The sequence below is a fragment of the Mustela lutreola genome, chromosome 6, assembly GCF_030435805.1.
Source record: "Mustela lutreola isolate mMusLut2 chromosome 6, mMusLut2.pri, whole genome shotgun sequence".
Lineage (NCBI taxonomy): Eukaryota > Metazoa > Chordata > Mammalia > Carnivora > Mustelidae > Mustela > Mustela lutreola.
In genome coordinates, this window is record NC_081295.1 from 15238542 (window position 1) to 15264583 (window position 26042).

Below are 26042 nucleotides of genomic sequence, written 5' to 3' on the forward strand. Positions count from 1 at the left end.
TGGGTTAAGCCGCTGCCTTCGGCTCAGGTCATGATCTCAGGGTCCTGGGATCGAGTCCCGCATCGGGCTCTCTGCTCGGCAGGGAGCCTGCTTCCTTCTCTCTCTCTCTGCCTGCCTCTCAGTGTACTTGTAATTTCTCTCTGTCAAATAAATAAATAAAATCTTAAAAAAAAAAAAAATAAAAAATAAAAAATAAATAAATAAATAAAAATCATATTCAACATCTCCCAATTTAAATGAGAGTCTTGTGCCAAATTAAGTTCTCTGAGTATCTGTGGAAGGGGAGATCCGGGCAGGTCCCCGCTGCTCTCCTCAGCACACCAGGCATCCTCGAAGGCACATGGGTCACACCAGAGGCTCTTAAAGAGCAGAAAGTCATAGGAATCCCAAGGGATCTGGTGGGTAATGAGAGAGGCTGAGGTGAAGATGCCAGCTGGCCCCAGGTCACTTCCCACAATTTGGTGGAGCGGGAACTGTGGTCAGCTGCTCGCTATGGGCAGGAGGTCTTAATGCTGGCTTGTGGCTACCTCCTCCTCTTGTGACAGACCTGCCAGTCCCTCCCTACCCTAGAATGCTCGCTGACTATTTCATCACAAGAGGTTATAAAGTTAACATTTCATTCTTAATTTTTGATGGTACCAATGTAAACACGCTTTGGACATTTCAGTTAGTAATGTCAGTCTGAACACCCAAGCTCCAGCATCATTAATTTAGGCTGTCACTCTCCACATTTTAGCCATTATTGACACCATTGGTACTACCATTCCTTTCATAGGGAAAACAAAAGTGACCCATTCATTAAACAGATACAGCTAAAAAAAAATCTGTAAAATAGTGTAGGATTTACCCTGGGAAATATGGCTGTAATGGGATTTTAGATTTTTATTTATTTTTTTAGATTTTATTTTTTCCAGTTATAAAACTGGAAAATATATACATACATATATAAAATAGCTTTGGATAAGGATAGAAGAATGGAGAGTAGAATGGACCTCAAATATTCTCCTTTCTAAAGTCATTACTAGGGCGGCTAGCTGGCTCAGTGAGTGGATCATATGGCTCTTGCTCTCGGGGTTGTAAGTTCGATCCCCATGTTGGGTGTAGAGATTACTTAAAAATAAGATCCTTAAAATAAAAAGTCATAGAAACCTGTGGGGCGTCTGGGTGGCTCAGTGGTTTAAAGCCTGAGCCACCTCTGCCTTGGGCTCAGGTCATGATCCCAGGGTCCTGGGATGGAGCCCTGCATAGGGCTCTCTGCTCAGCAGGGAGCCTGCTTCCCCCTCTCTCTATGTCTGCCTCTCTGCCTGCTTGTGATCTCTGTCAAATAAATAAATAAAAATCTAAAAAAAAAAAAAAAAAAAAAGTCCGAGAAACCAGCCACTATTCTTATTTGTAATTTCCCTCCAAGAAAGGGAAAGAGCTGAAGCATGCCGAGTGAGGCTTTCAGTTCAAAATGTCACGCCTTGGTCACTGAATTGCTATGTTTAGAAATATCTAGGCACTTAGGAGGATGGTTGGGGAGGACCGTGTGTGGGGCGGGGGAGTACTTCCTAAGGCTTGGTTGGAATTATGGTGGGGGGAGGGGGAGCCCTCTTCACTCATTCACTAGTAAGGAATGTTGAGACAAACTTACTTGTATGGAGAGTAGTTTATCGGAATGGAATGAAACTTGTTCTTGAGATTGACTGCATTTTTAGGACAATTTTCAGAATCCTCAAAATACTTAGATTGCATTTTGCTTGGCTTTAGTTTTCCATTTTAGTCTGGAACAAACCATTGTCATACATCATTGGCAGGTAAGCAAGATTCAGGCTTAGAAATCTTTGAGTAAATATAAAACGAAGTATCTTGAGACAGATCAACTAACCTGCCTCTTCTAGAACTAGCCCCTTAAACACAACTAGAAGGGTATTAGCTAACCTGTTAACAACTCTCTAAATAAAAAGTAGACTCGGAATCTTCAATGTGAAAAATAAATGGACCAGGATGAAATGATATTCTGTGGTTTCATTCTCTTCAGATCAAAGTAATTCTGAATATAAAACATGGTTATTCTTGACTGAAGTTGGCGCTGCTCTCTGAAAAATACGTAATCACCTGCCCTGCCTAATTTCTTGGTCATTATGAACATCGCTGCTTGTGAAGAAGGCATTGTCAACAGAAGGGCTGAGTGGGGTACGTGAGATCCTCAACAGGGTGTCTGTGTGCTAGAGGCTTTCATTTACTCCCAATCATCCTGGCAAGCATGTGTCCCATTTTTATAAATGAGGAGACTGAGCCCCAAAGAAATTAAATAACCTCTTTGAGGTTATCCAGCCAAATAGAGACAGTCATCTTTTAAAACCCCATGTGGCTCCCTCAAAAAGCAATGCTCTTTCTCCTCCCCCAGGGATGCCTACACCTAACAAGCACCTTTGACCAGCCCTTGGCAATGGGCAAGTCCTGTATTATTGTAATTGACAAGCCTTTGATTCAGCAAAAGCAAGAAGTACAAGGCATGGCTTTCCTTGCTCATCTGACCTACTTTTTTGTGTCTGGTTTCAGACCTAGGTTTGTCCAAATTATATTAGGCAGCGGGAAAAGACATGTATTCCCAAATGTGCAAACATTTCTGTGGACTAGAAGCAATTGCTGGGGGAGAGGTGCCAGGGGCAGGGAACAAACAAACCTATTTGTTCTGCAACTGAGGCAATTAACTTAAATCCGTTCTATAGCCTTATGTTACGGCAGTGGTCCTAAAACAGGCACATCAGAATCTCCCGGAGGGCTTCATGAAACAGACTTTCAGCCTGGCAGAGTCTCCGATTCAGTCCGTCCGAGGTCAGGCCCAAGAATGTGCACGTCTAATAGGTTCCCAGATGAGATGATGACGATGATTCTGGAAGCCACATTTTTTTTAAAGTCTTTATTTATTTGAGAGAGAGAGAGAATGATAGAGCGAGCGAGCATGAATGGGGGAAGGTCAGAGAGAGAAGCAGACACCGCCCCCCCCACCACCGCTGAGCAGGAAGCCCATTGCGGGTCTCCATCCTGGGACTCCAGGATCATGACCTGAGCTGGAGGCTCAACCAACTGAGCCACCCAGGCCTCCCCCCCTTGGAGCCACATTTTTAAAAAAGATTTTTATTTATTTGAGAGAGAAAAAGAGAGAGCACGAGCAGGGGGAGAGAAAGAAGCAGACTCCCTGCTGATTCCATCCCACGACCCTGGGATCACGACTTGGGCCAAAGGCAGACGTTTCACCAACCGAGCCACCCAGGTGCTCCCAGGAGCCACATTTTGAGAACCACAGCATTACTCTATCATTTCTGCTATATTCCTATCCTTCCCCGGTTCTACTTGCTCCTTAGAATTGCAATAACCAGGGGATCTACTGTGGGGCCACACAGAGACCTGCGAGAATTTCTAGCATTCTGCTTTCTTTGAGGCAAAGTGCTCCTTAACGAGATATATGATCTGTACACATTGGTACAGGAGCCCTTGGAAGAAATGGGCTTTATTCTAAACCTCCCTCCTCTCCTTCCAGAGGCACCTGTAACCTGTGAGCACGGAAGAGAATAAAGCTAAAGTAATCGAATATTCTAAGTAGTTTTCGGGGAGGCCACCTAGCTTCCTCCGTAGGAAAGGGGCCAGGATCTGGGTGAGGACACAAAATGGCATGGAGGTGGTCGGCCGAGGCCACACAACCCCTGAGAAGTAAGTACACAGCCCCCATGTCCTTTTTGGTCAGCGAAAGAAAAGAAACTAAAAATCTTATCTTTGCAGTTAGGTAGTAACGCCCGTGAGTAGACAAATGCGGGAGGACCGGAGCCTCCGCGGTGCGGCGTGGGGTGGAAGCGGGGACGGACCCAGAACGCTGCGGGGACCGTCCCTCCCACAGGCCCTCCGCCCCATGGAACAGGTCTCCCCCGTCAAGCCTCCCTGGAGAGCCGTGAAGCACGCCACCCAAGCCAAAAGGGAAAAGGGGAGGAAAGAAATGAAATGTGATGACACACAAGTGGAGGTTTCATTTCTAGAAAGAGCGCCTGTGAGTAAGATGGGTCTTCGTAACTTTGGGAAGATCCGTGTCATTCTGAAGGTTACCAAGATCTTCAAGGACACAGCAGTGAACAGCGGTCCCGGCCTCTGGTGGGCGGCTTTATTTACATATTTCTCTTTATTTTTTCCTCTTCTATTTATTTACCTATGTCTCTTTCCCTTCTAATTACTAATATGAATGCATTGTGGTGCATTTTGCTTTTTTTTTTTTTTAAAGACTTTATTTATTTGACAGGCAGAGATCACAAGTAGAGGCAGGTGGAGAGAGAGGAAGGGAAGCAGGCACCCTGCTGAGCAGAGAGCCTGATGCGGGGCTCGATCCGGGAATCCTGGGATCATGACCTGAGCTGAAGGCAGAGGCTTTAACCCACTGAGCCACTCAGGTGCCCAAGTTTTGCTTTCTTAGTTCCTAAGGCACATTCCCAAGAGGAGACTCTAGTGAAGATTCTGAAATGACACTGTAGTGAGAAGCGATAAAGCCACCTCTTGGGTGCCTGGGGAGCTCCGTCGTCAAACGTCTGCCTCCCTAGCTGGAGGGATCACGTCCCGCATCGGGCTCCCTGCTCAGCAGGAAGCCTGCTTCTCCCTCTGCCATGCCCCCTGCTTGTGTTCCTGCTCTCCTGGTCACTCTCGGGCAAGTAAGTAAAATCTTAAAAAAAAAAAAAAAAAAAAAAGGAAAGAAAGAAAGAACAAAGGAAGGAAGGAAGGAAGGAAAGCAAGCAAGCTTCCTCTTCTCAATCACCTGACCAAAGCTTGTATGTGAGATTTTAGGCCATTATTTCCCCGCTCTGAGTCTTCCAGGACACAGAACGGAAAAGCCATGACTCTCGTTCTCAACTCTCCCAAGACCCACTTACCCCGAGGCCGATCTGTACTTGCCCTCACATAGCTCCTGGGCCCCCGCGAATGGAACATTTCCCAAATCATGGCTCAGCTACACACCGAGGCTGGTCGCCCAGAATGTCCTTCACTCCACCAAGTTCCCATGACAGACAATGAGGTGTCAGGCCCTGTTGATTCGACCCTCCTACATCTCTCCATCTCACCTATAGGCTCGCCAGCCAAAAGGCCATTGCTTTCATGGTGCCCATTATCAGCTCCTGCCTGGATTCTGGTATTCTCGTTTGTGGTCCTCTTTCCAACCTCCAGTCTGGGAAGCAATTCTCCAGAGGCATGCCATTTTATTTTTTTGAAGATTTGAGAGAGAGCTTGTGTGCAGTGGGGGGAGTAGGGGAGGGGCACAGGGAGAGGGAGTAGTAGACTCCCCCTCTGAGCAGGGAGCCTGATGTGGGGCCGGCGTCCATCCCAGGACCTCAAGATCATGGCCAGAATCAAAGGCAGAAGCTTAACTGAGCCACCCAGGTGCCCCTGAGACGCATGACATTTTAGGTAGAAGTTTCTTTCCTATGAAGGGCTGTCCTGGGCCAGCACATTAAATTCCAGTAACACCCTTCCTTGCCACTGAAACCAAGAACGCTACAAGGGAATAGGGTAAAGCGCACCACACAAGACCCTAACACTCCTTGGGAATCACTAACACAGAAGGACCGTTTCACTTCCTTGCTAAGTCACTTTAATGATTTATAATAGGGCTCGTGCCCCAAAGCGGCCCACGGGCCAACTCTGCAATATTATTTCTGTCAAGTCTTTCAAAAGAACACCGATTCTGTTTAGGTTTCAAGTTCTAGAGGAAACCCTGCCTGCTTTTTTCAGGTATCAGAACAGGGATGAGGAGAATCAAGCACAACGTGGTTTTTAAATTAATCTAATTTATAGCATTGCCTCTCCGCTCGTGAATTATACCAAGTTATTTGGAGTTAGAGTAAGAGGTAAAGCACAGGGTTGAGTTAGAGGTAGGCCTTCGTACTCAGTACCCTGCCGCGGGAAAACGGCACATTCAGTCCTATTTTCTTCATTTATGAAATTCTAACACTGGTCTCCAAATGGTGTTACAGTGACGCTGCTCTTTTTTAAGATTTTATTTATTCATTTGAGAGAGAGTGACCAAGAGCAAGGGGGTGGGGAAGGGCAGAGGGAGAGGGAAAAAGCAGCCTCTCCACTGAACATGGAGCCCAAGGCGGGGCTCAATCCAGGACCTCAGGACCACCGCCAAGCTGAAGGCAGACACCCAACCGGATGAGCCACCCACGCGCCCCATTAAAAACCAGTGGTTTCAATCTCCACTTTCTCATATGTAGAATTAGAATCCTGATCCCCAGATCATGTCCAGTGACTCCAGGTGGAGATAGTAAGGAATTGGGTGGGGAGGAGAAGTTTGCATTTACAGAACAATTATGCCAGGATATCCTGATCCATTTCCATTAGACTGTTCATTAGAAATGAACGGTCACTTAGGCTTGAAGCTACAGAACACCGCAATCAGCCTCCATCCTCTCACTGTCTGGGAAACCTGGGGCTGCTGGGTCCATCGCCTTCGTTGTAGAGCTTGGTTCCTACCTCTGGTTCTAGTTACTGGTTGGGATTTCAGAGGGAGGTGTCTGTGTGACTGTCCAAAAACTCTACTTTGGGGAGTTCAAGGTCAGCCAGAGGGTTTTTGGTTTTTGGTTGTTTTTTTTTTGTTTTTGTTTTTGTTTTAATTTTTTAGTTTATTTTTTTAAATAAACGTATCGTGTATTTTTATCCCTAGAAGTACAGGTCTCTGAATCACCAGGTTTACACACTTCACAGCACTCACCATAGCACATACCCAGCCAGAGGTTTAATGAGATTCTAATTAAAGGGCCCTTGGCTCCCAAAAGGTTAAGAATCACTGACCATTTTGGGTGCATTTACACATGTCCCAGGTATATTCCAAACTCCCACAATGCTCTGTGGAGAATGTTGCAAAGGTGTAAGTAAATAAAAGAAGTTAAACGTGTGATGATTACCACAGCAGTGGAGAAAAGCAATCAAAACTGAATTAAGGTGAGATTGCAGACAAGAAAATCCAGGGCATTTAATTAGGTCGCATTTTATTTAGATAAATGAAAATCTGCCCCCCAAACAGAACTAGGAATCAAATATTTTCTCAGGTTAAAAGAAACTTGCTATGCTTGAAGCTTACACTGAAAGCTAAAATTTCCAGCCCTTGACTATTTGTAGCTCCAAACACCAAAGGAAAATACGGGAAACACAGTATGTGTTAACAGAGAGGCAACTCAGGTGTACCATCAGCAAAATAACCTGAGGGGAAACATTTTACGTTCCCCAATTATAAGAAGTGGTGAGAGTTTACAAGTCTTGCATTGCGTTCTACTGTACATGGCTCTACAGTAATGCCAAAAGTAGCAAAATATAGGCACTTGCTCCAACTTCTGCAGTTTACATTTCGCTGGTACGTACTTCATAAATCAACAGCAGCTTTAGAATTGTAATACAGGATTCTATGTCATGCTACTGTTAATAGCATTCCTCCGGCTAATAGAAGTGTTGCTTAACAGATATAGGTCTAGAACTCGTACAGAGATAATCCGAGGCACATCCAGATAAAGGAGTATGAAAAGTACAGTCATGAAGCAACCACTGCTGGAAAACCAGAATGACTTGGCCACAGGTGCTCCGGGAAGAGCAAACCCAAATAGAATGGAGTGGGAGGGGGTTAAAAAAAAAAAAATCCAAGTTAATCACTTGACTACATAAAGCCTTAATCAGTTCAAAGTGAAGCGTCTCGTGCCATAGAGATGAAGTCAGTGTTTGACCCATCAGGAGCCCCTTACAGATTGCTTGCTCTCATCTCCAGTGCCTCTTGGTTGATCTTCAAAAATTGGCATCAGCACTTGGATTTTTTTAAGTCTCTAAGTTGGCAAAGAATTATTTAGATCAGAGGGTTGTTTTTTTTAAATTTGGGGGTTAAGTTTCATAATGATGTTCAGATGACTATTATATAGGAGAATAACTCCTTAAAGGGTATTAAGTATTTCTCAGCTACAATGTCATACACTGTTAATCATGAGGTGTCTCATGATATGATATGGCCCCCCCTTTTTTTGGTCATCAGGTTTGTTGATCTAAGATCAACTACTTTCTAATTCTAACAACCTATGTTCCTTCTGCCAAACTTGTCTTCCTAGAACATCTAGAATAAAATCATTAACTAGCAGTCATAATTTCAGTTTGCAAACCAAAGTTCTGAGTTTGAGTGCAATTTAAGATGCACATGCACACGACACAGCTAACTGTGGCCAAAGTCTGACAAAGTCTTTTACATATTGGCATAAATTAAGAATCATTTTGATATTTTAAAAAAATACTCAAATCACCTATTGGGCAAGGCATTTTTACTATTAAGCCTTCTTAAAAATTTCTTTCTTGATGTTTCTCATTAAAACCCAGAATGATGAAAGAAAACTGACTTTTCCAGGAAGGCACCACCAGATGGTAGCACTGTATCAGTCCTGTCCATCTCAAAAGCTCCTGGTTGACCTGCAACTGATGCCTCTCTGCTGGAGTTCCTCTGAACATTACCTCAAAGCAGTATCCAGTGGTGATACCATGTAGTGACCACACTGGAAACTTCTACCTTAGCTGCTTTTAGATCTCAACAAACATGCCCCAGGCTTCCTAGTATCTAATAAAACCAGCAAATCTACGTGAAGCAAATATTTTATTTAAATCGGTTGTCAAATCACAGTTTATCCAAATGAACATAATGCAACATTGTCCTTTAAAGAGTGGGCACAGATATGGCACAGACACAATCCAGGACCTACCAAAATACCAGTCATCAAGAACCTGACTTTCCTTCACGCTGTGTGTGAATGTCGTCCAGCACAGAAGAGTAGAATCAAAACCTTAAAACAGCCAACTGTTTTCTTGACAAGATGAAAAACGTTTCTCACTACCTTGCCTCAGGATTTCAGCACACTCCTCTCTCCAAACAGCCACAACAATTCAGAGAAAAGGCTTAGAGTGAATTCGCTACTGGAAAAAACAAACAAACAAACAAACAAACAAAAAACTCCCTTCCAACCCCCACTGGGCTGGAAAGAAATTTCACAGTAACAATGGAACATTCTGTATGTTTCCCCTCCCCCACCCCAAAAAGGCTTTTTATTTTTAGCACACTGTGCCTAATAGGAAAGTGACCCATTTTAGAGCGGTATGAAACATGGACCCTACTCCTTAGTAGATTTTAAAGTACGAACTATAGCTTCTGATCAGGAACGTTGTCTCTAGGGAGTTGTTCTCACGACTTCCCCAGACTTGACCGCGGCTGCATGGCTGCTTGGCCCGCCTTATCCTGGGCGACACAAAAGGAATGTACCATCCTGCACATTTCCTTAATCATTAAGAAAAAAAAAATATACAATAGATACAGAAGGAGGGTTACTTAAAACATACATATAAATACATAAAGGAAGATACTCCAGTTTGAGAAGCAGAACCAGGTTTGGCCAACTCCAGTTCGAGTTAAGAATTCAGGACCTTCAATCAGAAACATTGGAACAGGGTATCAGGGCAAAGTGAGGGGGGAGGCCCTGCGAGGAGGAAGTGTTAGATGGCTCTAGCTCCCGATGCAGCCTCAGGATTGTCAGGGGCTCCAGAAAGGTCAGTCCAGGGACCTGTTCTTCGGTTTTGAGTCTGGAACACTGGTCTCGAGTCTCGACAGCAGCATCCATCGCCTCCTACTGCTCGTCTTCACATTCTGGTCTTGCAAACACGTGGGCTGGACCTGGAGGAGGAAGGAAGTATGCAAAGTCAGTCAAGGTCTTCTCCTCCCTCGTTCGTTCCAGGAGCAGCAGAAGCCCTTAGAGCAGAGCGCCGCCCCCCAAAAAGCAAGTGGGTCAGGACTGTGGCAGTTCAGACTGGGCCACCCCAAAACTTGGGGGCTGTGGCTCCCTAGCACCAACATTTGGGCCCATCACACACATTGGGAAATTTTTTAAATGCCTGTTCCTACTGATGGGGGAACAATTTTTTTTTTTTTCCTTGAGAGCTATCAACTACAATTTCAGGCTGTAGGACAGCAACTCACCATGAACTTCTGCTTATAAAGAAAAATTCAATGGGCGCACAACCGGTTTCTTAAGCCTTTGAGCCACACACACACATGCACGCTTGTGCACACACACATGACCCCTCACTTTCTTTGAAAGCAGGCACGTGGGTGGAGAATGAGCTCATTGTTTTCGTGACATCAGTTAAGCCTGAATGGCAGCAGGTCAGTGAGAGGAAAAAAGGAAGGGAACCAGGATCTCCTTGACTGTTCCTTGCCCAACTAAAGGATCTGCCTACAGTCACAATGACTCAAACTCCTGCTTCCCTTCTAACAAATATGCCATCACATGGCAAGAAAAGAGGAAAAGACTGTTTTAGAAGACGAAACTTGCTTACATGACGTTTTAGGATCCCGTGGGTTCGGATTTTGTCGGTTCTCCCTCCTGTTTCTGAGTGTCGTCCTGCGTTTCGGTTTTGATCTCTTCTTCTAACTCGCTGTGGACTTTTCCTTCTGGAAATTCTACTTCCTGGCCACCTTCCTTCTCCTTCAGTGTTGGTCCATCTGTGTCTGGGGACTCTTTGCTCAAGCCTCCTAGGGCCGCCACACCTTCCAGGGCTGAGTGCTGGTTTTCCAGCTCAACAACATGACCTTTTTCATCTTCTTGGGGTTCAGAGAGGGACCCCTCTAACTTTTCTTCTAAGCTGGCACGATCACCATCTTCTGCAACAGACTCGGTCCCGGTTGTTTCTTTCTTTTCCTCCGACAGGAGAACTGCCTCTTCGAGCTGCTGGTCATTTATGCTGGAAGGTTCTACCTCAACACTTGCCACCTCAACTGAAGCTTCACTCACAGCTTCGCACACGTCGGAATGGGTCTGTTCCCCGGCGGTGAGCGTGGCTTCTCCGTTGGCCATCACAGCTTGAGTTCCATCCCGTGCAGTGGCCCGTGGCTCCCCTTCTTCGGTCTCAGGTTGCACCCTCCCCTCCGGGGCGTCGGCAATCATCGGCGGGGCCTGTGTCTGGATATCAGCGGCTGTTTCTTCCGAGCTCACTAACTGGTCAACAACCGTCTGGATTACATTTTGTACAAGTTTACTGCTCTCAGTCTCAAGTTTCAAAATCTCGGTTTCAGCCTTTCCATCTTCCTTTCTTGTTTCACTCCCTTGGACTTCTGGACCAGCACTGGGCGCGCCCTCTTCCTCCGGGGACGGTCTCCGGGGTGGGGTTTTCTCTCCTTCCAGGTCAGCACCGATGCCTCCTTCAGGCGCAGCCACTGTGGTCACGGGTGCTGACTCCGGCTGAGCCTCAGTCCCTGTGGGCACCTCGATGTCCCCTGGCTGGGCGGTCAAGTCTTTATCTTTTTCGGAGGATTCTTCTTCGGGTACTAACTGTGTGTCTGCAGATTCCCGAGTTTCCGTGGTTTCTACAATCTTGACAGTTTCTTCTAAGACCTTCTCCTCCACTGCTGCAGCTGCTGGAGTTAATGACACCTCTGGGGTCTGGACCTGAACTTCTGTGCATACCACTTCCTCCTGCACTGGCCGGGGAGAACTTTCCGAAGCGGTAACCTCCTCTTCCCCGTGGAGGATGGCCACGCCGTCTGTCTGCTCCAGGTGCTTACGAAGCTCCTCAGATGTGGTCACAGCTGGTTTTTGCTCGAGTTCCTCTTGAGTGGCTTGAGCTGGCTCTCCTTCCGTCTCCTCCCTTTCTCCTTGAACTTCCACCTCTTCCTGCACTGGGGTGGGAGATGGTGTAGGGCTGTGGACTTCGGTGTCGTCATCCTTTTGAAATTCAGATTCTTTAGGAGCTTCATCTTCAAGGACAACTTCACTTGTTTCCTGACTCCCGGTGGTCTCAAGGTCTGCACCTGCGACAGGGCCTTCGAGAAGCGGTTTCTCTCTGCTCTCCCCACCGGTAAACTGACCTTCCTCTTCAATCGCATCCATCTTTGAAAGAATGGGTACGGTTTCCACCGGTACCTCTTTGTCCATATGTTCTAGAACCTCTTCTGTTTCTGAATGTCCTTTAATTTCTTCCTGGGATGGAAAACTAGCAGGTGTTGGAGGCAGCTGTTCGGGGACAGAAACTGCTTCTGCTTCTGGGACCTGGGAATCTTCGCGCATCTCCAGGATCTGCTCTTGCTGTGTTCCAGGGAGAGCTTCAAGATCTGCTACAGGGGTGCTTCCGTTGGTCTCGCTGTCTGTAAGGGTTTCAGCGGAGTCAGGAGCAACAGCCTGTTCCAGAATCAACTCTGATTTTACCCCAACCAAGGTTTCAGCTTGACAAGTGGTTCTAGGCTCACTGGAGTCCACACTGTCTGTGACTGCAGGAACTTTCTCAAAGCCTTCTGGGGTGGCCTGTACGACTACTTCGGCTTGTGTCAAAGTCTCAGCTTTAGCTTCCTGTGCCTTCACTTCCAACACTCCATCTGCCTCTTTCTTCAGGTCTAGCCCTGGAGCATCCTCTTCGGCTCCATCCAGCTTCTCCAGTATTTTGGCTCCTACGTCCCCTGTTGTCTGAATCATGTCTTCTGGCCCTCTACCATCAGGCAGCGGTGATCCTTCTCGAACTTTCTCCGCAACTGCCCGCAGGACCTCTTGAGTCCGCCTCTCTTGGTCTTCCAGGTCTGGCACACCGCCTTCCACCTCCTGAACGGGTGTTGCTTCCTCTGTGGTTTCTGGAGAGTCGGTGAGCTGAGAAACAGCTGAGACCATGTCAGCGGTCTCTTCAGCCCCAGATGCTTCTGCGGCTTCTTCAGCACAAAATGCCTCTGCACCTTCTGCAGCTGTCACGGCCTCCGAAGTTAATTCCGCCTCGCTCATGACCGTGTCATCAGTGGCATCTTGGCCCTCTGGCAGAGTTTTGGTAACAACGGAGGTTTCTTCTGCAAGGACCTCTCCTTCAAGTACCTCCCCAGTTAGGGGTTTGGCTTCCTCCTCTGTTTCTTCAAGAGTTTCTGTCACCGAAGCGGATATCCAAGACGGCGACCTCTCTTCGACACTGCTAACAGCCCTGGCCCCGTCGAGGACAGTCACCTTCACGCCGTGAACCAGATTCGTACTGAGCTCTTCCGACACAGAAACAGCTACCTGCTGCTCAGGCTTCTCCTCGCTTTTTTGAGCTTGCTGAGCTTCGATTTTCTCCCTTTCCACCGCGTCATACTCGGACAGAGGTACCACGGCCGGGACATCGGAGTCATCTTCGTTGACCTCTGGCGGCCCCGCATCTTCAGCCATGGCGTGTTCTGCTTTCCCGTCTGACCTTTTCTTCCTTCGTCCAGGAATAAATTTCTTAATGGAAACCCAAGACTCTTCTTTCCCAGGCTCAGCATCTGACGTGGAATATTCTCCAACAGACCCAGGTACAGCATCTTCGCTTTTCTCTTCCAGTTTCGACTTCGATTTTTTCCTTGGAGTGACTAATCTTTTAAAGGACTCCCAGGTGGAAACCCCCTCTCCTTCGGTGGGGCTGCCAGCTTGCTCAGGTGAGGGGCTGCCCGGCCCTTGATCCTGTTCCTGAGAACTGGCAAGCGCAGCGTCCGGTCCGGTTTCTTTGTCTTTTCCTGCATCATCTGGTTTCTGGCCGTCTCCTCCCATCGTTTTCGGTTCCCCTTCATCATCGGAAGATGATGCTTTTCTCGCTCTTTTCTTGGATGATCCCACACAAATCAAAGCTTCCCAAGATACTGAGGTATCGACCCGGCGCTTGGGTTCTTCTGGCTTCTGCTCTTCTCCACTTCCCTTGGCTTCTTCCTGCATCTCGGAGGCCGCGCTCTCCGTGGAAGACAAGGTGGCGCTCTTGACTTTCTCCAACTCGTCTTCTTTGTCACTTTCAGAAAGCCTTCTAACACGTTTCTTGGGCGTCACCATCTTTTTGAAAGATGCCCAGGGAGTAACACCTTCTCTCTTCTTCTCCCCGTCGGAGGTAGTCCCTTCCTCAGCCTCCCCCTCCTGCTGTGTGTCCGCGAGGCCTTTCTCTAGACACGCCATCTCCTCCGGTTCCTCCGGGGACGAGGCAGAGCTCTCGCCCTTCTGTTCATCTGCACTGTCCGGAGACTCCGCTGCGACCTGGTGGTGCTCCCCCGACTCTTCATCCCCTCCTCCTCCTCTCTTCCCTTTCTGTTTCTTTCCAGAAAGCTTTTTTAAGCCAGTGCTGGTAAAAAGTTTCTTTAAAGGGCTTCCTTGCACCTTCATTCTCTCTTGGGAGGACAGCATGTCTGCCTCACTTACGACGCCCTCTGGGTGTGCAGAGGGCGCTTTCTCCTCGGGGCTCAGGTCGGCCGGCTGGGGGTGGTCCCCTCCGGGGGTACACATTTCTTTCATCTTCCCCGGCTCCTCAGGAGGCTCGGCTTTCTCGAGCTCAGCCTGGGAGTGTACCCCTTTCTCAGACGGCAAGGGCTCCACTGCTTCTTCTCCCTCAGCCTTCTCCTCTTCTGTCTTCTTCTCTGGCATCCTAACGTGGACTTCGGCAACAATCTCTACCTTATCATCAAATACTTCTGTGGCTAAAGGGGCGGGTCTCTCTTCGGGGGGTCCCTGCACTTGATCTTCAGAGGGCAGCTCTACTTTTTCAAATTCTGCGGACAGTCTGGCAGCGTCAATGCTCTCGGCGATCTCCTGGGGGCCCTCTTGCTCAGAAGCTGCCACTTTCTCTGAGGTATCTTCTGTCTTTTCCTGTTCCTGCGTGTCTCCTTTTTCAGGCTCTTGGTCCTTTTTCTTCTCTGAAGCTTCCAGCTCCTCCTCCTTCGGCTTCCTGAAACTGGTCTTTTTTCTCCAGCCAGCCCAACCTTGCGTGAAGAACTTTTTGAAGGGTGATGCTGTTTCGCTGGCCACCGGACTAGCTGGAGACTCTGGAGATTTGGTGGGTTCTTTTTGTTTATCTTCCCCGTCCTCTTTGCCTTCCTCTGCTGCTTGACCAGACTCAGCCTGGAGAGAAATCTCTGTGTTGCTTGGCTCATGCTTAAGGGTTTCTTCGGGTTTCTCCGTGGATTGTTTTAATTCACTGTCTTTGGCTGTTGCCTCTCCGGTCTCCTGGCTGGGTTCCTGGTGGTCACCAGCCCCGTCTGCTGCTCCTGATCCTTCCCCTTCATCTTTTTTGACAGTGAGTAGCTGCACAGTGTCGGACTTCTCGGTCTTATCCTTTTTGACAGTGAATTTAAAGCCAACAAACTTAAACACCTTCTTAAATCCAACATCATTAGCCTGGGAATCAGCAGGTTGTATCAGCTCTTCTAAATTGCTTTCTGAAGAAGGAATCTGGTCGATGATTTCAGGCATTTCCTCCTGCCCATCCTTTGCTAGGTCTTGAGCGACCACGGAGCCAGCAGCCATCACCTTATCTGAGGCTCTTTCATTCACATCTTCAGACTCCCTCTGTCCAACTACAGAAAAAGGAGAGTGGTGGAGAAGAATAGAATTATTACAGTTCAGAAAAATCATACATGTGTTAAAAAACATAACCAAGTAATACTTTATTTAATCTCAGGCAATTTCATGATAGGCTAACAGTCTTCTCAGTATTTGTAAATCTCAGTCCATGAGACAGCATCTGCTTCTTTCAAATGACTTTTAAAAATTCAGGTTTAAAGATACTACTCTGCTCCTTCTGTTCCCTGTGAAAGCGAAGTTTACACACCCAAGTACCAGAATACTAGTTATATATAAGTAGCTGCAACATCATTAAAGTGGGACAAGCAGATTCTGTTGCAACAGAGAATGGATCAATCATCACACCCACGACAGAATCCAACCCATTTTAGAAAAATAAGCTAAATGGCAACAAAAGAATCTAGACAAATCTCAAGTTGAGGTATTCTATGTGACAACTAGCTGGCGCTTTCTTTGAATAAGTCCCCAAAAATGGACTGGAAGCTGCATGGGGAAATTCCAGACTAGGGAAGGGCAAGTACAAGGAACAATTTATCTCGACAGATGGGAAGTGCTCAATAATGTAACACAGAATGTGAAAAATGGTGTTGTACACCCGAAGCTAAAGTAATGTGGGTCGACCAAACTCAAATAAAAAACAAAACGAAACAAAATAAAAAGAAGGAAAGGTGGTGCTCACAAGCTGAGAGGTGTGACAGAGGGACACAGGAGTTAGCTTGAAGGGGTCTCTTGCTGGACCAACACTGAAGCGTAAGAAATATGATGAGAAGGATGGGGTACAAAACACTGAACAAGAAAAGAATCCATGAATCACAAGTGATACTAAAAAAGTAAAATAGGGAACAGGGAATACTTCTTCATGAAAAGTGCCAATCAATAATAAATTTAGATATAATTTCTACTTTGATCTACAGTCACTCATTAGAATTTCAAAATTCTACCGCATCAACCCCATCAAGATTCACACTGTTAAGGATGAGTTAACAAAAATGTTTCTTTTATAGCCGGTTACATAGGCTCCTTCTAGACCATGGTCAACAGCTGTTTGGCCGTGAAAACGTTGAGCATTACAGTCTTTGAAGAAGTGACTGTGTCCCCTCATCCAGTATGATCCACTTACATGAAATTAACGTAAGTGGATTTTCTTTTATTTCTTTGGGGAGGAAAAGCCACGTTTTAGTTCAGTTCATTAACTGGGTCCACCGACCTGAACTTTTCCAATGCTCAGAATAAAGTAAAAAATCATTTCTCATTATGTTCAATATAAAATAATACACAACACCATTTTCATGGCCAAGTGTGGTTACAAGAAGTTTTACTGTTTTGAATGCAGCTGGGACTGAATAAATATGGAACTAGTCATATCACTATTAAAACCAGCCATTCGGAGGCGCCTGGGTGGCTCAGTGTTAAGCTTCTGCCTTCGGCTCAGGTCATGATCCCAGGGTCCTGGGATCGAGCCCCACATCTATGCTCAGCAGGGAGCCTGCTTCCCTCTTTCTCTCCGCCTGCCTCTCTGCCTGCTTGTGCTCTGTCAAATAAATAAAATATTTTTCTTAAAAACAAAAACAACAACAACAACAACAAAAAAACACCCAGCCATTCAGAAGCAAAAGAAAAAGACAGGAGTTAGAGGAGAAGTTTTTATAGAAAGGACTTGAACGCAGAGCAAGGAAATTATCTGATTTGCAGTAGCTTAAACGGTCATGTTATTTGAAAAAGCTTAGTTGTCTGCCATCAGATTAAGAAAACTGCTCTTTGCCAGTATCTTTGTAGTAACTCCTTCAGTCAAAAATCCAGAAATGCTAAAACCATTGGGTGAAAGGTTGTCAGGAACCTGTAGTTTTAGAGTATGGACACACAGATCAAAAGGAAAGCCTGCCTTTAGAGTGGAGAAATCTCCAAGTACCACCTTAAACATCCCCACTAACGGAACAAAACTATCATTGTGCTTTCTGATGTGAAGCACTGAGAAGGCCAATAAATCACTTCTAAGTACTCCTGCCAAAAATGCTTAATGGAATCTTAACTGTGAGGAAACTATCAGATGAATCAATGAAGGATATTCAGTACAACATCTAGCTTGGCAGCTATGTCAATGTCAGAATGTACGAAAGTCCAACAAAAACCCAAGTAGACTGTCTGCAAGCAACTTGCAAACAGTTTAAGGAGAGAGAGGAGGGCGGGCAGGAGAGACTGTGCTAGACTCTATGTAACTGCTAATTAGGTCACGTGTATATGACTTTATTCTATTTGTCTACAGTTTTGAAATATAAAATATCATTGAGGGTTTAAACAAGCAAAATCAATGTAATTTGATAAAGGAAGGAGATACTGTGCTAAATTAATAATCTTAAGAAGCATAACAGTAAGATCTACCGGGCACAATCCTAGACTGGTTATTGGTTAGGGCAAACTAGCCAAAGGAGATTTTTGACTTTTTAAGGAAAATATAACTGAGTATGATTTAGGATGAGATGAGATGAACTTTTCCTGAAAGCAAGAGCTGAAGTTTGACTTAAAAAAAAAAAAAAAAAGGCGGATTACCAAACAGTATATATAGTGTGATTCCGATTTGGTCCCCCCGCCCCCTGGTTACCAAACCCCCTACACCCCAGCAAACACACACCCCTCACATGATCTCTGGGGAATATAAATGTGATTTTTAAGAAAAATTTTTTTTAAATATTTTTGAAAGATTTATTTCTTGTGAAAGAGAGTGAGCACGTTAACAGAGCAGGTGGGGAGGAAAGAGGAGGGAATGATCTCAAACAGACTTCCCAGGGCACAGGACCCAAGGTGAGGCTTAATACTACCAACCCAAGACCACAACCTGAGCCAAAATCAAGAGCTGGATGCCCAACCAACTGAGCCACCCAGGCATCCTCTGATATATTTTAGTTTTACTTCTGTAAATCAAAGTCAATTAAAATGGACACAGAAAAGGTCTTTTTTAAGATGTTATTTATGTATTTATTTGACAGACAAGAGATCACAGGTAGGCAGAGAGAGCGCGGGGGAAGCAGGCTCCGTGCTGAGCAGCGAGCCTGATGTGGGGGCTCAATCCCAGGACCCTGAGATCATGACCTGAGCCAAAGGCAGAGGCTTTAACCCACTGAGCCACCCAGGTACCGCCAGAAAAGGTCTTAATACCCACAGCATAAAATGAAGCTTAATAATTATAATCAGTATCCATACCAATACTTAGAATATATCCATACATATCCATACATATATGAAATACAGATATATTTGTAAATATATCTGAGGCTCAGTTTGCTTGAGAGCCTCACTCCCTCTCCCTCTGCCCTCCCTCTGGCTCATACTCTCTCTCCAATAAATATAATTTTTAAAATTTGTTAATTTCCCTCATTATAAAAGTACATTCATTAAAAAAAAAAAAACCTTTCCCTGAATTCTTTTAATGTAACACAAGAGATGTAACTTTTTTTTTAGACTATTTACTTGACAGATAAGAGTGAGAGAGAAAGCTCAAAAGCAGGGGGAGCAGCAGGCGGAGGGAAAGGGGTCAACAGGCTCCCCACTGAGCGGAGAGCCCAACTGGGGGGGGGGGTCCATCCCAGGAACCCCGGGATGATGACCTGAACCAAAGGCAGACTCTTAACCAACTGAGCCACCCAGGCGCTCTGAGATGTGACTTTTTAATTTAAAAAGGCACACGAGGGGCGCCTGGGTGGCTCAGTGGGTTAAGCCGCTGCCTTCGGCTCAGGTCATGATCTCAGGGTCCTGGGATCGAGTCCCACATCGGGCTCTCTGCTCAGCAGGGAGCCTGCTTCCTCCTCTCTCTCTGCCTGCCTCTCTGCCTAACTTGTGATCTCTCTCTCTCTCTGTCAAATAAATAAATAAATAAATCTTATAAAAAAAAAAAAGGCACACGATACCATTGAAACCGCACTAGGGAAAAAGTCAACCCCCAATGATACACTCCACACTAGTACAATTTTACTGAAAACGTACACAGATAGAAATGAAATTTCCTGCCAGCAGGCACGGGAGAAAAACACTCGTTCACTAACCTTTCTCAGCTTCCCAGGACAACGCAGAGACCTTTCGCTCACACAGGGGAGAACACGGGTGTTACGACACACCACTTCCCTCCCCATTTCCCTGCCTGCTCGCAGATCGGTTTCCATCTGAAACACTTTTTCTTCCACTCTGGGGGGACTGGAACGTTGACAGTCACAAGGACAGAGACAAAAACCAACAGCTGCCAACTGGCGGCACCGAGCAGCTGGCGACGCCCCCGCCAGCCCCCCGATGCTGAGACCGGCTCTTGACCCACAGCAGTTTACGGGCAGAACCCATCTCTCTCTCGCTTTTTTTTTTTTTTAATTATTTATTTTTTTTGAACTCATCTCTTTAAAGATGAGAAAATTTAAATCCTAACTGGCCAACCAACTGGTCTACAGCTTCTAATGACCGAAGCTGTCCCAGGAGCCAGAATCGTCCAACAACGAGGTGCTGTGGGTGGCCCTCAAAGCCGCCCCGCCTCGCCCTGCTCCGCCCCGCCCCGCCCCGCCCACCGCGTCCCTGGGTAAACCGCCGCTAGGGGGCGCGCTACTCACGGCAAAGGTTACTCCACCAGGGCATCACGCGCCACCAGCCGGCAGAGAAGCGCTACAGGGGCCGGGGAGGCCCAAGCTTCTCCCAGCTGCCCCATCGCGCAGGGGACACTGATAGCGCTGACGAGGGCGCCCCCTGGAGGCCACCACGTGCGTCACAGAGGGCACAGCCTCCTCGCGGTCCAGCCGCCCAAGGGCTCTGGCCTCACAAGCCCGCAAGGAAAACGTCCCGAGGGTCCTGTGCATCATCCCAATGGGTCGCTTCAAACGTAAGCGCACTCAAACTCTGAAAATCCTCATGGCTAAAGGACTGGCCGACTGCTAGACCTCCATACTGTCGGCTATCTGAGCTGCCTCTCTGATCTGAACTGTTGGGCAGTCAATTCCAAAATCGCAATGCATAGTGATGGCCAAGGGGATAGTGGGATCCTGCCCACAGCATGGTTCGTTTGGTTGTAAGAACTTAAATTTCTTGAGTTTAAGGACAAGAACTGTGTGCCTCGTGCACGTTCCTATTACAGAGCTCATTCAGAGTCACAATGCCTTGGGCTTGAAGGAAGAATTCACCTTGTCCTTCCAACTGAGGAATAAATGGACTTCAGATAAGGTTATGTGGTTCTTGCACAATGGTACAACCACTTTTGAAGAGAGCTTGGCAGTTCTCCACAGAACTAAACATTTTCTTACCATGATAGCTGCAACCTGCTCCTTGGCACCTCACCCGAGGGAGCTGAAAACACGTCTACACAAAAACCCGCGTATGGATGTTTGTAGCTGTGTTTATGGCTTTATTCATAACTGCACACACTTGGAAACAACCGCAAGATGTTCATTATATAAATGGATGAATAAACTATGGTACATCCAGAAAATGTTGTAACATCATTCAGCGCTAAAGAGAAACTAGCGAAAAGCCATCCAACGATACAGAAGAACCTTAAATGCATTATCACTGGGTGAAGGAAGCCTATCTGAAAAGGTTACATACTGTATGATTCCAACCATATGATATTCTGGAAAATGGGCAGAGACAAAAAAAAAAAAATCAGTACTGTCAAAGGATCGGGGGAGGGAAGGATGAACACGCAGAGCATGTTAAGATTTTGTGGCAGCAAAACTAGTGAGCCCTCCAACGACATGGGTTTGAACCATGTGGGGCCCCTTATCCATGGATTTTTTCAATAAATACAGCACAATACTGTGTAAGTGTATTTGCTCTTATGATTTCCTTAATAATATTCTTTTCCTAGCTTACTTTAAGAATAGAGTGGATCATATATATAACACGCAAATATGTTAATCAACTATTTATATTATCAGTAAGCCTTCTAGTCAACCGCAGGATAATAGTAGGGTTAAGTTTTGCAGGAGTCAAACCTTGCATTTGGATTTTTAACTAGTAGGTCCCTAACCCCATGATGTTCAAGGGTCAACTATACACTGTGATACTCTCAGGGAAGATACTTAGGATTATTTTATCATTTGTTCAAAACCCACAGAATGTACACCACCAAGAGTGAACCCTAGTATCAACTATGGACTTTAGGTGGTAATGATGCCAATGTAGCTTCATCAAAAATAATAAATTCACCACTCTGGTGTGAAATTTGGTAATAGGAGACACTATTCATGGCAGGGTGGCAAGGAGGCATAGAGAACTCTGTACTTCCAAGTCATTTTGGCTATGAACCTAAAACTGTTCTAAAAAATACAGTCTATTTTCTTTAAATGGTCTCATGACTTGGCCAGTGTCATAGTAGGGGTGTGGCATTTCTAGTGGGCCAAAGGCTGGAGGGGGACCATTAAATAGGAACAAAACAAAGTCAGTCTTTGTAAAAGAGAAATTCCATATACTTATCAAGTGCTATACTTATCTTCCAAAAATTTTAATATTTTGTAATTTGTAACTGCTACTTATGACAAGAAAAAGTATTGAGACAGGTCTACTCCCATTCTTAGATGGAGACAGCACTTAAAATTCTATTTTGGGGTGCCTGGGTGGCTCAGTGGGTTAAGCCTCTGCCTTTGGCTCAGGTCGTGATCCCAGGGTCCTGGGATCAAGCCCCGCATCAGGCTCTCTGCTTGGTGGGGAGTCTGCTTCCCCCTCTCTCTCTGCCTACTTGTGGTCTCTCTCTATGTCAAATAAATAAATAAAATCTTTTTAAAAATTTTTATTTCAGTGTAAAAACGCTGTTTTTGATGACTATAGTCATGCCATTAAAAAAAAAAAAAGAAAGAAAGAACATATATATCCTACTCACCCACTCAGAGAGAGTCAAATCACTCGATCACCATTTCCAACCATTATGGTAAAAACTGGGTGAGGCTATGATCTATGGGCGCTAAGTGGGGGATGGGAGAGAGAGCGGGCAGGGTATTTACGTGCTCACTAGCTGTAAGAGTGGGGAGATGGGGCAAAAACTTAACACCAACTTCCATTAGGGCCAGATGCACATTGCGTTTAAAACCTTCACAAGGGACACAGCAGCATCTGTGGCTAAGAATGCGTAACCTGACATGAAAAAGGAAATAAACACAAAGGAATGCAGTGGAAATGGGGAGAGGAGAGTATATGCTTCCAACATGTCAGTGTCTTAAAAGACAAGGAGTGCAGAAATTAAAGAAGCTAATGGATTTAACACGTAATACTGATCCATGGATGGATCTCACAATGCAAGGTAAGAAATGCTAAAATGGACACTTTTAGATTAGTTGATGAAATTCGAACAAAGATGATAGATTCTACATAATGACTGTAATGATGTCAATACAGGACACGGCTGTGGAACTCCAGTTATAAAGAGCATGTATCTCTTCTTAGGAAACGGACACTTAATCCTCAGGAATAAATGACATGGATAACTGAACCCTCAACAGCTTCAGACCAAGTCCTATCTCCTGCCTATACAAGGGCTGACAGGAACCTGTATGCTGGGTTTTGGTTTTATTTTATTTTCTACCACAAAGGAAAAGTAAATAAGGAAGCAAATGCAATACAATACTAACAATACAGGAATCTCGATAAACGGTATATAGATGTCTCCTGTACTTGTTTTTTATTTTTGCAACTTTCTCTAAGTTCAAAGACACTGTTTAAAAAAAAAAAAAAGACACTGTTTAAAAAAACAAACACCCAGAGATATGTGAAATAGATAAAAATGACTAAGAGATACAAAATTCCAGTTATAAAATAATCACGGAAATTCAAAGTACATCACATGAAATTGTATGGTGACAGACGGGGACGACACCACGTGGTGAGCAGTAAGTCACGTACAGAGCTGTTAACTCGCTATGTTATACACCTGAAACTAATATAACGTAGTTATACTTCAATTAAGAAACACTCAGCAGAGGGGCGCCTGGGTGGCTCAGTGGCTTAAAGCCTCTGCCTTCGGCTTGGGTCATGATCCCAGCGTCCTAGGATCGAGCCCCACATTGGGCTCTCTGCTCAGCAGGGAGCCTGCTTCCTCCTCTCTCTCTGCCTGCCTCTCTGCTTACTTGTGGTCTCTGTCTGTCAAATAAATAAATAAAATCTTTAAAAAAAAAAAAACACTCAGAAAACACAGGTGCAGACAACTAATAATACAGAAAACAACAAAAAAAGAGAGGGTGGCGGTCACAGAAGACATTGGATCCTAACCGCACAGCACAGACCATAATGTTTTATCAAGGTATTAACAGAAAAATTACTCTCTCCCAAATTCAGGGAGGGGGGAGATTAAAAGAGCCAAAGTTCTGGAGACAGATTTGGTTTCAGCTGCACCACATCTAGCACTGGGCCCTTGGGCCAATTTCCTGAAGTTTCTGTTCTTAGCGTCTTCACCTAAAACATAGGTCACCTTTGGGAAGGCTTGTTAGGAGTAAGTAAATTATTTTGCTGCCCAACTCCAAAATGATCTTTTTTTTTTTTTAAGATTCTACCTATTTACTTGACAGACAGAGATCACAAGCAGACATGAGAGGCCCGGCAGAGAGAGAGGAGGAAGCAGGCTCCCTGCCGAGCAGAGAGCCCGATGTGATGCAGGGCTTGATCCCAGGACCCCGAGTTCACGACCTGAGCCGAAGGCAGCGGCTTAACCCACTGAGCCACCCAGGTGCCCCCAAAATGATCTTTATAAACTGCAGGAGATTCTTCAAATTCGGAAAACTGGGAATGACATGCATACAGTATATAAATCACTGTCCAAACCCCTGAGCAAGTGTTTGAACAGAAGAGGGCAGTATTGAACAGTTTTCAACTCCACCAGGCTGGAAGCCTTTCAATTTTCCTAGATCAGGACCACAAAAAGAAAAAAAGGGAAAAAAAAAAAAAAAACCTCAAAAACCTACCAATCCATAAAGCTTAGGTGCCTTTTCAAATTCTCTATAGTTGAACGTGTACCTCTTTGACTCTCAACACAGATGCTAAGGGAAAAACGGGGCACAGACAGACTGAGTTGGCTCCCTCCCTCTCCTGTTTGTTATTCAAACCATGTGAGGATCTAGACCCTTTACCCCATTTTGGACCAACTGAGGGTCAGAACAGTGACGCATCCCTTCTTTTTGTGTTGAACTCCATCCCCCCAACCCCCGGCCACCCCCCCCCCCGCTTTTCCAGGCCCATCCATACCCAGTTTCCCACATGCTGCCAGAAAAGGGAATCTCCAGACAAGACCACACTCATTCCTGTCCCTGTTCTAGTTTGTGGTGAGCAGAAACCTTTTTCCAGGCATTTTAAAAAATTTTTATTAACATATAATGTATTATTAGCCCCAAGGGTACAGGTCTGTGAATCATCAGGCTTACACATGTCACAGCACTCACCATAGCACAGACCTTCCCCAATGTCCATAACCCAACCACCTCCCAACCACCTCCCAACCACCTGCCTTCCCTCCTCCCCCACCCAGGCAACCTTCAGTTTGTTTTGTGGGAGGGATTAAGAGTCTCTTATGGTTTGTCTCCCTCTGGATCCCATCTGGTTTCATTTTTATGTGCTGTCTGCATACTGGTTCTGAATGAGTTAAAGATCATCGCTGGGGGAGCAAACCTGCTGGCCCAGTTTGGTGGGGTCTGGGCAGGGGAGTGAAGGCAGCAGATATGTGACACAGAAGGCAAGTGATACTAGTATCTTCTAGAAAAGACAGGCCACTGTTCACCTACCTAGATTCACACAGTGGAATCCATTCACAACCAGACCCAGAAACATTTCATTCATAAGTTTACCTCCTCTGCTTGAGTTTTCAACACATCAGCTCCCTTCAGTATTATCTGCCTTAGATCTGTCCCACTGGATTGAAAGAGGACAATCAAAAGGCTTGATCATCTAAGCATCACTGATTTGAGGATGCACTTTCTTGGTACCCAAAAAATCCCTCCCCAGAAACAACTGACTTTACAGTAGGCCTTTCTGACACACAGTTATCACTCATGCGAGACTCAGAGTGATCGAAATTTTCCACTTTGAAGAACACTGCTCTCAATCCAGCAAGATTCCCAAATGCCCATAAAGTCTAAACACCATGCTCATTTACCTACTGCTTTGGTAACTGAGCTAGACAATTGCCTGGTATCAAAGACAGCAAGAAAGCTTAGAAAGGGAGCCCGGTCTGCTTATCAACAGGAAAAAGTTCTAGTAGATAGAGCTGGCAGATACTGGTCCTCTCCACACCCCAAAGCCATTTAAAAGGGCTATGACTACAAAGGAAAAAAACACTACCGTCCTAACCTCAGGCCACACACTCACCAGACCCACGCTTCCCACCATTTGCTTGGGACATGGTCTGTGTGGACCTATTTTCCCACATCGCCGTCAGTGAAAAAACATCACAGAAGTCCTGCTTCTCAAATAAACATTATTACAGAAACCATGCATTTCTATTCCATTTTTCGGGGAGAAGACTCTAATCATGTCTGTGTGAGAGTGTCCGTATGTTGAAAACCGTTTCTTGGAAACACAAAGGATGATTTTATTTTGGGGGAAGTGTATTTTTTTTAGTCATCTCTACACCCAGTGTGTGACCTGAACTTACGAACCTGAGATCAAGAGTTGTGCGCTCCTCTGGCAGAGAGAGCCAGGCACCCAAAAAAACACGATTTTTAAAATGATGTACAA

The 26042-nt window shown here is 45.6% G+C and overlaps 1 protein-coding gene across 3 annotated transcripts in view; it reads right to left on the reverse strand.

Moving 5' to 3' along the window:
* Positions 1-6993: 6993 nt before the first annotated feature.
* AKAP12 (A-kinase anchoring protein 12) overlaps positions 6994-26042 on the reverse strand; it is a 100660-nt gene continuing 81611 nt past the window's right edge. For 2 of the 3 annotated variants that reach the window (XM_059176776.1, XM_059176778.1), the window contains 2 exons: positions 10372-15355; positions 6994-9709 (listed from right to left, as the gene is read on the reverse strand). In XM_059176776.1, the coding sequence (XP_059032759.1) occupies positions 10380-15355 (4976 nt within the window). In that variant the 3' untranslated portion in view covers positions 6994-9709; positions 10372-10379. Of the gene's footprint in view, positions 9710-10371; positions 15356-19948; positions 20046-26042 lie in introns of those variants that run through there. The other variant, XM_059176777.1, reaches the window with a different exon arrangement.